General features: G+C 43.5%; 1 protein-coding gene across 5 annotated transcripts in view; it reads left to right on the top strand.

Moving 5' to 3' along the window:
* The window catches only part of LOC143305497 (uncharacterized), a 743,008-nt gene that overhangs the window by 199,299 nt on the left and 530,575 nt on the right, over positions 1 to 13,134 (top strand). The window contains exon 3 of one of the 5 annotated variants that reach the window (XM_076689418.1): positions 383 to 5,434. The exons of the other annotated variants lie outside the window; for them this stretch is intronic. Coding sequence (XP_076545533.1) covers positions 383 to 394 — 12 coding nt within the window. The 3' untranslated portion in view covers positions 395 to 5,434. Of the gene's footprint in view, positions 1 to 382; positions 5,435 to 13,134 lie in introns of those variants that run through there. 5 annotated transcript variants of the gene reach the window in all.

The following is a 13,134-nucleotide window of genomic DNA, read 5'->3' as shown; positions in this document are numbered from 1 at the left end:
AGTAAAAGTGACCGATCGAGCAAGAGTGCCGAAAGGGAACAGTAATCCGTTAGAGCGCAAACATCAATTACTAACAGAATATAAACACATACATTGCTGTTCTTGCTTACTCTGACTACTAAACTATGTTAAAACGGATAGCGAAGAACGCAAAACAATTAATACAAACTTGTGCAAAAGCGAATTAAGTAAATGTAAATTTATAACAATAGTATGTACATGAATATGGTCAAAAACAACAACAACATAATAGCGACGCCTATGTCATCTTATAACACAATGCAGCAGAACACGCAGCAGTTCACACACGGCAAGGGTTAATAAATTAAATAAAGATTCAATAGTTCAAACAATTCAATTCAAAGTAATGTTCCATTTACAGCCAAACACCTGACAGGTGACAGAGCAGGAGTAAACAGACCGTGACAAAGTCCCCAAGAAAGAACAAGAACATATACAATGACTACAAAGAAGAAGTAGCAACCCTGACCGCGCTCACAGAAGCTATCAAGGAGAATTAGCATAACAGATTAATGCGATAATAGAACAATGCGTAGCGGATAGCGAATAAGGCAAGCGAAGGCAGGACGAATTGCCATCCATCAGCCTGAAACCGTATCCAATAAGCAATAATGTAAGTACAAAATAGTGTATATTGTAAATTGTAACATAAATTATACATATACATTAGATTAGAAGTCATAGCTTGCATTGCAAATCGCAGACCACTGGAGTGGTCCAGCAGTTAATCCGAATCTGAATCTGGAACGAGAAACGGGGATAGAAGGTGCGGTGCACGCAAGATACCATAAGGCGATAAGCCGTTAAACCGTTAAACTTCGGATCTCCAGATTCACAAGAATCTGCTCTACTTAGTAAGAGGAATACGAGAATCTCCAGATTCGCAAAAATCTGCTCTACTTAGTAAGAGGAATAGGAATACGAGAATCTCCAGATTCGCATGAATCTGCTTTACTTGGTAAGAAGAATGCGAGAATTAAAGGACCCGAGGGAACCTAGAAGGACCCGTGGAAGAGCTTGATTAGCCTGATTTAACCTGATTTAATACCCTCATTGTGGACACAAAACGAAACCGAAGCAAAAGTAAAAGTAAAACCGAAATGAACTGAGATTGAAGTATGTTATAGTTTAATAATACCTGACAAAATAATGAACATACCATATAGTTCACCATTTGAAGTTTGAATCCCTAATTTAAATTTAAATTATGATGTCCCAGACATCAGCAGATTAATTGTCCGGAGGAAAATAATGGAATCCGGATGCACCTTGATACAACACAAGGAGCTCATAGACTAAATTCAAATCAAAATTCAATTATATAAATTAATCAAATATAAGATTTAAGTACTGTAAAATACTATACTGTCATATCCAGATTAATGCATTAAGGGGGTAGACACGGCACGTGACCTCTCCGATTTTGGACGTCGGTATTACAGCAGTTTTTTCGTTGGGCCTGGTGGAGCCACTTGCGTGTTTTGTTACGAACTTGAAAGGTTTAATTCTCAGCTAGCGTGCGCGCAACACGATCTAGGAAGGCAACAGCGCCTCAAGTATTTTTACAAACAGATTCAAACGCTCATTTCGCCAGAGGCATCGCGACAATACGGCTGAAGAACAAAATCGAAACATTGACGCGTGTTTAGAGTGAGATGTACGGTGATCATGCTATCCTTCTTTGAACCTAAATGATAGAATTGTCCCGCTCCGGTAAATTCTGACTGACTGAACGCGTGGATTTTATATAGCGCACCGTAGCACGCCTTGCTGCTGAAAAATATATGCCTACTCTGAAGAACCGAAGGAACGTGCAATCTGAGAATTTTTTAGAAAAAAATGTTTTTTAATTCATAAAAGCATACAGCGTGCGTCACGCAATTGGGACGGGTTATATCTTGAATTTGGTAAGAGATAGGAAAAAGCTGTTCATGTAAAAGTTCAATGGTATGATAATGTTTATTTTTCTATGACTTCATTTTCTTCGTGAATGCAACGATGCACTAAAAAAATGCAGATGCACTTTTTATTTAAATAGAATTGCATTTTTTTCTTTACTCGTAGCAACTCCTTGAAACATTCTGCATAAAAAAATACTGTTAGAACTAATAAATGGAGAGGCCTCGACTCTTTCTTTCCTCTCCCCTCGCTACTATTCCCTCTCACTATTATAACTCGTCCCAATTGCGTGACGCTTGTATTTTGAGAAACCTATAGTAACTTTGTTTTTACGAAACTAATAAAAAATACAAAGGAGTCAATATTCTGAGTGAATGCAAATAATTTAAATAAATAAATTTTTCGTATACAACTTATATAAACGTTTGGAGAATTATTGCAAAGAGGAGGTATATTCTTCTCTTGTTATACCTCCTCTTTGAGCGAGGTTTGTTATGGGGTGCTGTGAAAAATCCAGGCGGGCGTCAGTCAAAATCTATCGAAAAGGGAATCTCAACATTCAGAATGAGAGAAGGACAAAATGACTGTAGTGCGTCTCACTCGGCGTTGTTGCCTTTTTTGCTTGCTTTTGCTTGCCTTCAGTCGAGTGACGTAACCAAGCTAACGCCTGATTTTGGCTACGATTCCAAATCTGCAGCCTTCTTAGTTAGATGCCACCTTATAACTACTAGCTGAACTGAATTTGTCACATGAATTGCTCTGTATTATCCACAAAATGGCGGAACTGGTCTGTGAGAATGCTTTTACGGGCATCCGTTATTCGTCCTTATTTCGCAACAAATGAAGACAAAATAGATCTTAATTTACAGGTAAGGGTTGTGGCTAGACCGCTCAACTCATGATTTCAATCACAGCACTCTTTTAGTGGCCTAAAAATGCTTCGATTCCGCGAATGCATTTTGTCGATTTTTTACCTCTACTTTGGACGCTTATATTACTAAACATCAACATAATCCCACTGAAACATGAGTTGAGCGGTGTGCATTGGACCTTCCTCTTTCGAATAAGCCCTCACCCAGCCCTAAATGTTCTCATATAAGGACAAATAACGGAAGTGCGTAAACCCATCTTTATGCCCATTTTTGCCCGTAATGTCAACGCGCTACTATTACCCGTGTCTACCCCCTTAAGCGAGTGAAGTAAAACACCGTACCATGGCGTGTGAATCCGACTCCATATAACTTCTGGAATCCATATAACTCCCGAAATCAGCAGCACAATGAACCAGGTACCCATCAATTAAATTAAATTCCTTGAGGCCGTATGGTACTGACCCCGCATAGTACCAAAGGATCGCCGACAATGACAGGGCAACGGGAAGGCCATGCCGTGCAATGACACAATGCAGTGATTAAGTAGCCTTGTCGATTGAAATCAAATAAGACATTAGCGTATAAATCCGAATTTAACTTCCTACCAGAATTCCGAGAGTCAGCAAATTAAGGAAAATAATGGAATCCGGATGCATCCCGACACAACAGAAGAAGCTCATGAACTAAATTCAAATCAATTATAAATTAATTATAAGAGTAACTACTGCAAAATACTGTAAAATACTGTACCGTCATAATAGTATGATTAATGCATTAAGTGAGTGAAAGTAAAACACTGCACCACAGTGTGTAAATCTGATTCTACATAACCTGTGGAATCAGCAGCATAATCATCCGGATACCCATCAAATTCCTTGAGACCGTATGGCACTGATACTGTACAGCAATAAGGGTCACCGACAAATAAACAGAGTAACGGGAAGGCTGTGCCGTGTAAGATGCAATGATACAGCGCAGCCATTAAGCAGCCTCCTGAGTAAGATAATGTAGAAGTAAAAGTTAAAGTTAAATCAGCTTTACCAAAAGAATAATTAAGGAACAGCAAGATGTTACACAAGGAAGTTAAATAATCATAATAACTGAAATAACCAAAGTATCCCATTAAGAAACAGAACAATGGGGATTGAAGCACACAGGCATCAAGACTGCGCTATATTCTGTTGCATTGAGTAGACAATTAAGTAATGAAAGTAATGAAATAGCGAATACCGAACCCAGCCGATTTGTGGAGTTGTCGATAAGAGGAAATATTGCATAAATAATTCATTAGAACAATTAAGAAGCTAAGCACAAGAAAATCAAGAAAAACAAACACCAACCCTTTCAATTTGCTGTAATTCATACCAAACAACCTTCCAATTAACAGCAAACCGAAAAAAGAAAACACTGCGCTGTTCAAGTACTAACTATAAATAGACCCGCGTATAAATACAAGTAATATGCAAATGCAAATTAATATGTGAATTAGCAATATGATATCCGGGAATGCTGGTTGACAATAAAGATTGTCTCGTACGACACACAATGCAACAGAAAATGCAGCAAGTAACCCACGCTGGCAGGTTTAACGGCAAATTAACTCAATACAGTAATTAAATCTAGTTTAGTTTAATCAATAGGTATAATTTCCTCATATTCCAACAAGTACATGTCACATGAAGGGGCAGAAGTAAACAGACATCTCGTGTCTTTATTCCTTTGACAGATTTCGCATTGCTCTATATATTTTTTCACGTCGCGGGTAATATTTGGCCATTCGAACTGCCTGCGGATTTTATGCAATGTTTTGTCGTAGGCATAGTGCCCGCCGAATAATGAGTCGTGTGCTAGCCTAATTACTTCCTTAGTGTCGATAGGGGCTGGTCGGGAAAAGTAAATTTCCAAGTCGCGATTCAGTTTAGATAGAAGAGTGGCGACTTGAGTGTCGTGATTTCTGTCCTGAATTACGTTAATCTTGTCTCCGCTGTTTAATGCCTGTGTAAAGGTTTGAAGTTTGAACCTATCGGTTTCGTGAGGGGATAGGTAGGTTTTATCTTTTTCAACTACCTCTAGAGGTGTCTCTGTGTAAATGATGGTGGGGGCATCTTTACGGTAGCCGTGGCGGATGGTAACCTGGGAACGGATTGTAGGTGCCATTGGGACGGCAGGGTCCAGTGTTCCTACCAGGTTTTTGATAAAATCATCGTCTTCCGTTATACTTTGAGGATTGTTAGAGTAGTATGCTAAGTACTTGTCTAGTTCGTCTCCTGCAGCATCTCGTTGTGCGACTCTAATTCTACTTCTGGAAAGTGCGTCGGCGTTAGTATTAATCTTTCCGGGTTTATAAATTATTTCGTCCGTTTTACTATCGTTATTAATATGGAAAACCAATCGCTCATCGAATTCCTCGGTGGATTCGATTTGAGTTTTTAGGAAATCAGAAAGAATTGGTTGTCCGTTCGTATCGACTTTTTTGATTGCCCCGGTCCCTGATATAAAATTGACGAGTACCGTTTTGTTACTGCAATTATGGCTCGAATTTTTACATCGTTTGGTGATGTTCCCGACCTTGAATTCGTTACACGAAAGAGAGAAGTTATGATCAAACAAAAAGTCCGCTCCTAGTATGCCGTCTTGAGTTATAGGCGAATTATCATCTACTACTTGGAATCTATTACATTTATTATTAAAGGGAATGAGAACCGAATACAAGGTGTCGGTGGTATCGTTCGTAACACCTCTAAGCGTGAGGGGCGCACCTTTATACAGCGTTTCGTTGACTATCTGTTTTTCTTTAATTATAGAGATTTCGCTACCTGTATCGATGAGGAAGGTAGTCGGTCGGAGCCCTGGCAATTCTAGTTGAACAAACGGGGAAGAGTCCACGCGATGCTCCTCTGTTGCTGTTGGCCTGACGTTCCCGATGGTGACCGTCCGTCCGGCGGTTGGGTGTTCGGCGGAGCCCCAATGAAAATTTCGCTGTTGTCCGGTTAATCGTCCTGATTGATCCTTCTGCTTCGTCCGGCACTCCGATTCCGTGTGCCCTCGTCGTTTGCAATAGTTGCACTCCGTGCTTCTCCAGTCCGGGATTGGGTTCCTCTGGATTTCGGGGCGTTGTTCCCTTGGTCTTCTTGGGTCCCTCGGTAGTTGCCACATCCGCGATTGCTGTTGCATGTATTGCAACTTCATGTCGTACATGCGTGCGGCTTCGAAGGCTTGGTTGAGGGTCTCCAGTTGCTGGATGAACAGGTACTGCGAGATTTCTGGCCTGACATTGCGTCGGAAGCATTGAATGCCTTCCTCGTTGCATATTATCTCCTTTATGTCAATATACGTTTGTAGTCTTCTCTCGGAGGTAACGGCCGTCAACAATTCGTCTTGTATTTGAGAGAATCGATGTATGAAGTCGTTTATCGGTTCGTTTGGTCTTTGTTTGCACGAATCACGCTTGGTTTTTAATGTTGACGTATCGACCGTTTTTCCGTACATGAAGCGAATTTTTTCTACTAGCTTCGGTATGGTCGTGATGGTGTCTGGGCGTATCGTTAGGGCGGCGCGTCCTTTTAATTTCTGCGACATGATTGCCAGCAGTAGCAACGCATGCTGGTTTGGATGCAGCATGGAGGAGACTTTGATAACTGTGTTGTGACGGGTTACCGCCGGGGTGTTGCCGGCTCAGCCGGTAAGTCCGGGGTTCGGGCGAACGAATGAAGCAAGGTCGGATATCGGTGAAAAGAATATGTATTTATTGCTACGATTACAACTAGCTTAAAACTACGGTCCTGGGTGTCCTATCAATCTAACGGTCCTTAACTAGCGATCTTAAAGCTAACGGTTCTTAAGACTAACGGTAGCGAGCGGTCGCGGTCACGGCGCGGTTCTTAAACTAACGGTGCCGAGCGGTCATGGCGCGGTCTGGTCGCGGCGCGGTCGCGAGACGGGATGTTGGACGACCTATGGTAGTGCTTCGGTGCGGTACGGAACACGGCGGAGGTAGTCGGATTGTCGGGGACGGCGGTTAGATGCCTTCATGGGCGGACGGCCGTGGACACAACCCGTCCTCACCCAGGCAGTAAGAAGACCGTGCTCCGGCGGACGCCGTAGAGACGTAACGCCCGGTTCGGCGGTCGGGAAGCCGCCGAGAGAGGGAACTCTCTCGGCCGTGGCTAAGGAGACAGCGGACAGTATCGGGGGACGGCCGTAGAGACAACCCGTCCTGCCGAACGCTGCTGGAGGAATTAATCAGGAGCCCAAAAATCGTAGTTGATCGCCTCTTTATCGCTCGTCCGAAGATTCGCTTCCGAGTGTCGATCTGGCGTCTATCGCCTCGCGGCCCGGTATATGAATGCTCGCGGGGCCGGCTGCCTCGCGAGTTCGCGGTGCGCGCGGTCGCCACCTGTTGGCGGCGCCGATACCAGCGCGCGCTGGCAGGGGCCCGCGGTTTCGCGGCCTCGCATACCTTACAGTGTTAATGAATATCTCTGTATTGCTGCCGTCGAAATCTGGAATTAACGGTAGGCACTACTTATATTTTTCGATCGCGTAACCCCCAAATGTTTCGTTAGAAGGGGTTGGTTGGATATTTGCTGATGTTTGCCCGGCTGGTCCAGATTCTTCTAATGCTCTAAGTCTATCGGAGACTTGCAGAAGTTTTTCGGCTAATAGATTCATGTCTACTTGAACGCGATTTGGGCTTTGCGCTCTTGACATTGTGTCGTGTGGAGCAGTCACGTAGTCGATAGGAAGGTCGGACAGAGTATCAGTAGAGAGACTTACGTCGGTTTTGCTCAGTCGCCAACGAGTCCACTTGTCGTCCAGCTTGCGTGTCTGTTAAGATCCTCCGGGTTCTTTTCAGGATACTCCAACGATTCCTCCTCGAAGGATATCTAGTTCAGCTAGAAGATTTTCCGTTGGTTGAAGTCCGCAGACAGTATCCCACCGCTGCCACCAATTTATGTCGTCGGATCGCAAATAACAAGACTGGGTTACTTGGTTGAGAGTTTATTCTTCAATATACAAACATTTCTCGTACTCTTAACGTTGAACTAAGACTAAGACTAACTTTGCTCTTCCAGAGAGCTTGCCTTTATACTTGGCATTGGGGTGTGGTGGTCGAGTACTAGGGAGGTTTTTCCAGGAAAGGACGTTTTTAGGCGGGAAAAGCGTGAGCCGGAGTCACGTACGGGTCCGGTGGCTGGATTCTTAAAGGAAGTCGTAAATTTTGTGGTTACAAGGTTTTTGGATTTTAGGATAGGATCGATAATGATCCGATCCCGATAAACTAGTCCCGAATTCCGGGACTGAGAGTGATGTGACAGGGGTTGGAAAAGTTATGTGGGTCCTTTCTCCGAGTTCGGGAAAACAAGGGAAGTCTCTAAAGATGGTTATCTTTAAAAGTTACTCGACAGCGAGGAGCCGAAACGTATCGGTGTTACTAATCCTAATTGCACGATAAAACTTTTTTATTTTTGACTTTTTCTCATTGAAACTTTTACCAGCGCATTGGAGAGATTTTTGTGGTTAAAATAATATGATATGGAAGAGGAAATACGTTTACGTACGCCCAAGACATTCCCTTTCGCACTCTTCGGCTAAGGGAAAGCTCGAGCAGTGTGGGACTTATACCACCCAGAAGGGGTGATATACTACCCACTAAAACCTCTTCCCCTGCACTATCTTATTACTATCTTATTCTATCGGGAAGGGCGAGAGTATATTATTTTCAATAATATTCACGAAGTGACATCTCAGCCGCTGTATGTGATGGGAATAGTTTTCTAAGCAAGGGTTTCCACCCAAAACTATAGTAGTGATGTATGCCGCCGCGTATACACCACAACTATAACAATCCGGTTGCGCCTGAACTCTTTCAAAAAGTATATCCTTTTTGCGAATATGAGGAAATCGTAACGCAATATATTTTTTTTCGTCCTCTACGAGCTTCTCATATGCACTGCCAGGTAAACTATCGTATACATAGAGTTTGCGGCTGTTGAAATAGATACTTCGCCAGTGATCAGAACAGTTGCCTCCAATTATTTGTACGCTTTTGACACTACGGCAGGGATTGATAAATTTTGTAAACTGTAAGTATAGGACACTTTGCGTTTCAAAAAGAGTAGTTTCTCTGACGACACGTAAAAATCGATGTAACGATTCTTCGTTTAATTTACTTTGCACAGGTAGTACATTTGTCTTTACGTCAGTTACGGAACAAACAGCAGTCTCTAATATATAGTATCGTACAGCATCATCTGTGCAGTTTTCTTCCTGGACTGAACGACTGACAATGACACAGTCCCTAGTTACTGCTTCAACAGTCATATTTCATGCTTCAACACTGTTCTGTGTCATGTTTTCATATTTATGTTTTTTGCGATTTTTCTGTTAGATTTTTGAATAGATGCGTCTTCTTTTGCGCGTATTATGTATTCTAGATTTCTAATAGGCATGTGTCTATTGTGGCGGCTGTCCAATATTTCCGGAAGCATGCATTCTTCGTAGAAACGCATTAGGAAAGGTTCCATATGATTTGTCCAAAACGCGTCGTCCCTATTTACGCGGATCATATGTATGCTTTATGCTTCTGTTGCGTTACATGCAACTGACCTTGTACTTAGTAGAAACAATGGTGCTTGCTATTCATTTCTTGTATATCTCTCTTGTCGAAGATGTTTCCTAAGTGACGTATTGTTTCTATTGCGTCTATCGCTGTAAAATTCTCAGCAGGTAGTGGGCATTTCAGTTCCAGTAAACAAGTCCAATAATACAAGTCCGTTTGTTTCGGCTTTTCACTCACAGTTCGCCTAAACCCGATTAACAATTCCGATCGAGGAGACCGACGAGGTTACAATCTGAAACCCACACGTGCACGTTCCAAACGCGAGGTGATCGAACACGCAATACCTCGCGGCGACACGTGGCGAGGTTGAGGAAAACGAAGAGACCGGTCTTCTCGCGAAAATCTCACGTAGAGAGATTTCGAGGACACTCACGACTCTCAGAGGTAAGAGGTGACGAGAGATATCGAGGGTTACCCTTCTTGAACTCTTTAAACACCCTTTAAAAACTCGGAAGATTCGTAACGAAGCGCAGCGAGACGTTCACGTTGCCGTTCACAAAACGCAATATGGCTACGCGGCACGTGTCGCTCCCACCAGGAATTTAGTTCGCGAAAAAGGACGCGTGGCGGCAGTACCTCCCGGCCGGGCCCCGCGTAACGAGGAGACCCTTTATACACGCGTTCACGCAACACCCATTTGTGCTTATTTTTTGCACAAATGGTTAGAAATATTTATACAAATTTAGCTTTATGCGTGTGATTTCGATGTGTCTTCGCCAATATCGCGAAAACGTCTTAGAAAGAAGTAGATGGCAACGCGGGCCATGCATTGACCCCTTAGTGACCCCCAAGTGGGAAGAGTTCACAGGAGGTTCTCTTACGTTACGCGTCGAGGAGGTGTTGAAAAAGGGGAATCTTAAAAGGCGATCGGAAAAGGGAGTACGACGAAATCGCAGAGTATAACGAGCGGACGAAGAAGGTAGCCGTTGCCGGAACTCGGAACAACACAATTAATAATCGTAAGAGACTTACCAGTCCGCCGGAACGCACTCTCACAAACTCTCACGGTCTCTTTATAAATCTCGCTTGGAAAATCGCTCTTACAATCTCTATAATCGCAATGTGTTCTATCGATACGCTAGACGCTAATTGACGGTTCGTCGCCACAGCAGCGACGACGAGCCCGTCGCGGGATATTTGTGGGGAGGGGATGGGACTTGGTTGGGACCTCTTCCGGCGCTGGGATAAATCGTTTATCGGTTATCGATGTATCGGTAATCGGGGTCGCTGGGGCTAACAGATCCTCTATGGTGATGGGTGCGGGCTGAGGTCTTCGGGCTCGGCGACAGATGGCTCCAGCTGGCTCTCTTTTGGTGCTGTTGTTTGAGCTGGGTGGACGTGTCATCTCGTTGCATTGTTGTTCCCTTTCCTAGGAAGGATTGGGGGGGTCTGTCGCCGGCCTCGAAGCTCCTCTCGGGGTTGTCCGCTTCTGGGGTCCTTTCCGTCGCCTCCATCGGCCCGACACCCGTGGGCAGCGAGAAAGCGGTGAGGTAAGGGAGGGTTAGGGGTCATTTTAATATTGGAGTGGGAGTTAAGAGGAGCGTAGCGATTGTAACGGGGGGGGGGGGGGGGGGGGGGGCACACATGACACCACGTTACAGTACTAACAATGATTTTTTTTAAAGGGATGATTTATTTAATCGGTTAATTATGAAAATGATATAAAATAATTGTTAGCGCGGCCCCTGCTGCCTCTTCTTCCTCCCCGTGGCCGTCTTCCGCGGTAGGGACTCCGCCTCGTTCCCGCAGCCGTTCCTCTTTCTGTTTTTATATACGGGGGTTCTCTAATCGGCTGGTGTCGATTGAATCTACTACTTATGATTTCTGGCAACATGCAGTCCTCATAAAACTTCCTCAGTTTTTCCTCCATCTCTGTTGCCCAGAATGTATCATTTCTTGGTACTTTTATAATTTTCATTCCTTTCGCCGTCCATAAACAGAATAGAGCACATCATCTATTCGTTATGTGCAACTGTCCTTGCAGTTAATAATAGTAGTGATGAATTTTATTCATTTCATCACCCCGGAAAATACGCCGTATTGCAGGAAGTTGCTCTAATGCTTCAGCAGGCGATAAATCCTTCGCCGATTCAGGCCATTTTACTTCGACGATAGTATCATCGTCTACGATGCCGTCAGGAGTTGCATCTAAGTAAGGCACAACAGCATCGATGAAGAGGCCACATGGTAAAATATGAATTCTTAATTCGTCTTCTAATTGCCTCAAGGCGTTTGCCTCGTTCTCCTTTCCGTATTCGAGGGAACGTAAATTCGGTATTTGCGGATACATTATACTCTTCAAAGTATTTCTCCGCGGTGTATCTTTTCGTAATCTGCATATCTTGCCGTTAATAATTTTCTCGTGTAAGCTATCCACTTTTCGCTTTTCGCTTGATCGCGAGTTTCCGCTTCGATCGTGTGCCGCATCGTCTGCCACTCATGGAGTATAGCCATGTGCCTTTCATACTCGGAAGAGTATACAGTCCCTTCCATATCTGGTTTTGCTGCATTGGGGCCGTAATCCTGGTCGTACGATTGTTTCTGATTTCTGAAGGAGGATGCTTTCGCTTCTTTTTTATATTTCGATGCCATTTCTGCTGCACGCTTCCGACGTTCTTCTATCTTTCTTACGATGGTTGTCGGCTCTTTATTCATTGCCATACTTAATTTGCTAAAGGTCTCTTTAGTGTTAAATTCGACGACAGCAGCGGAGACTCTACCCTGATATGAGCCTCTTCGTCCAAAGTTTATCTTTTTTCCTCCGATGAATTTGGCAATTATATTATTAAAACTTTCTACAGCATTATTATTTAAAGCGTACAACAAACTTTCAGCTTGAGCGAAGAGTGGCTGCATCGCTTCTTCAATTCTTTGATATACAGGGTGTCCAATGATTACGTGATCAACGTTTGAGGGATGATTGATAATGTGATTCTAAACAACTTTTTCCTTTGCGTTGACGAACGCTTCGTTTTCGAGTTATTAATAAAAAACACTGGCCAATCAGAGCGCGCCTTTAGCGCGGGCCGAACCACGAGAGTGTTGGTCTGCGTTCAAGCCGTGATCAAGTGCATCGGCACCACGTCGGTATAGTAGGACTTGTCGGGCAAAAGTTGGGATGAAGTTCCGAATACGACCGGTCGCCGATCAAGATGAAATTTTGAGGGGGAGGGGGGGCCAAATATAAAGTGGTGTCTTCGGCTTCCTATTAGTTTCCGAGATATTAATTAAAAACTTTCGCACAATACATAGAATTTTTCCTATACAGACGCAACTAACACAACCGTCTTTGCTGTAGTAGATGTCATCGTTAAGTGTCGAAGAGCCGTTGACGCAGCGGGGGTTCCAACCTGACTATCTATAGGGTGTCCTATTCAAAACTTCGAAGATACGACGACTGTTGCAGCGTTTATTTAGCCTAACCTACATATAAAAGATAACTTACGGTAAGGCATCTAAATTCCAACTCCCGGATAAATTGACCAGATCATTTCAGCAAATAGATCGAGTCCTTTCTTCTGCACTTCTCTTCGCCACAGATACTCACAAAAGTGATAATTTAAACTATTTTCACGGACTCCACCCCTCTGCATTCGTAATCTTAATGGTCGCCACTGACTCTCAATCGCTTGTGTGTTAGCTCCACTTTCGGAATCTATGAAATTAATAGAATGATTCACAGACAAATGTTGGTAGCCTTCGTTTTCCAAGCAATCATAA

Source organism: Osmia lignaria, chromosome 8 (genome assembly GCF_051020975.1).
Source record: "Osmia lignaria lignaria isolate PbOS001 chromosome 8, iyOsmLign1, whole genome shotgun sequence".
Lineage (NCBI taxonomy): Eukaryota > Metazoa > Arthropoda > Insecta > Hymenoptera > Megachilidae > Osmia > Osmia lignaria.
The sequence above is the reverse complement of the archived record's forward strand: the minus strand, read 5'-3'. Positions and strand labels throughout refer to the sequence as shown.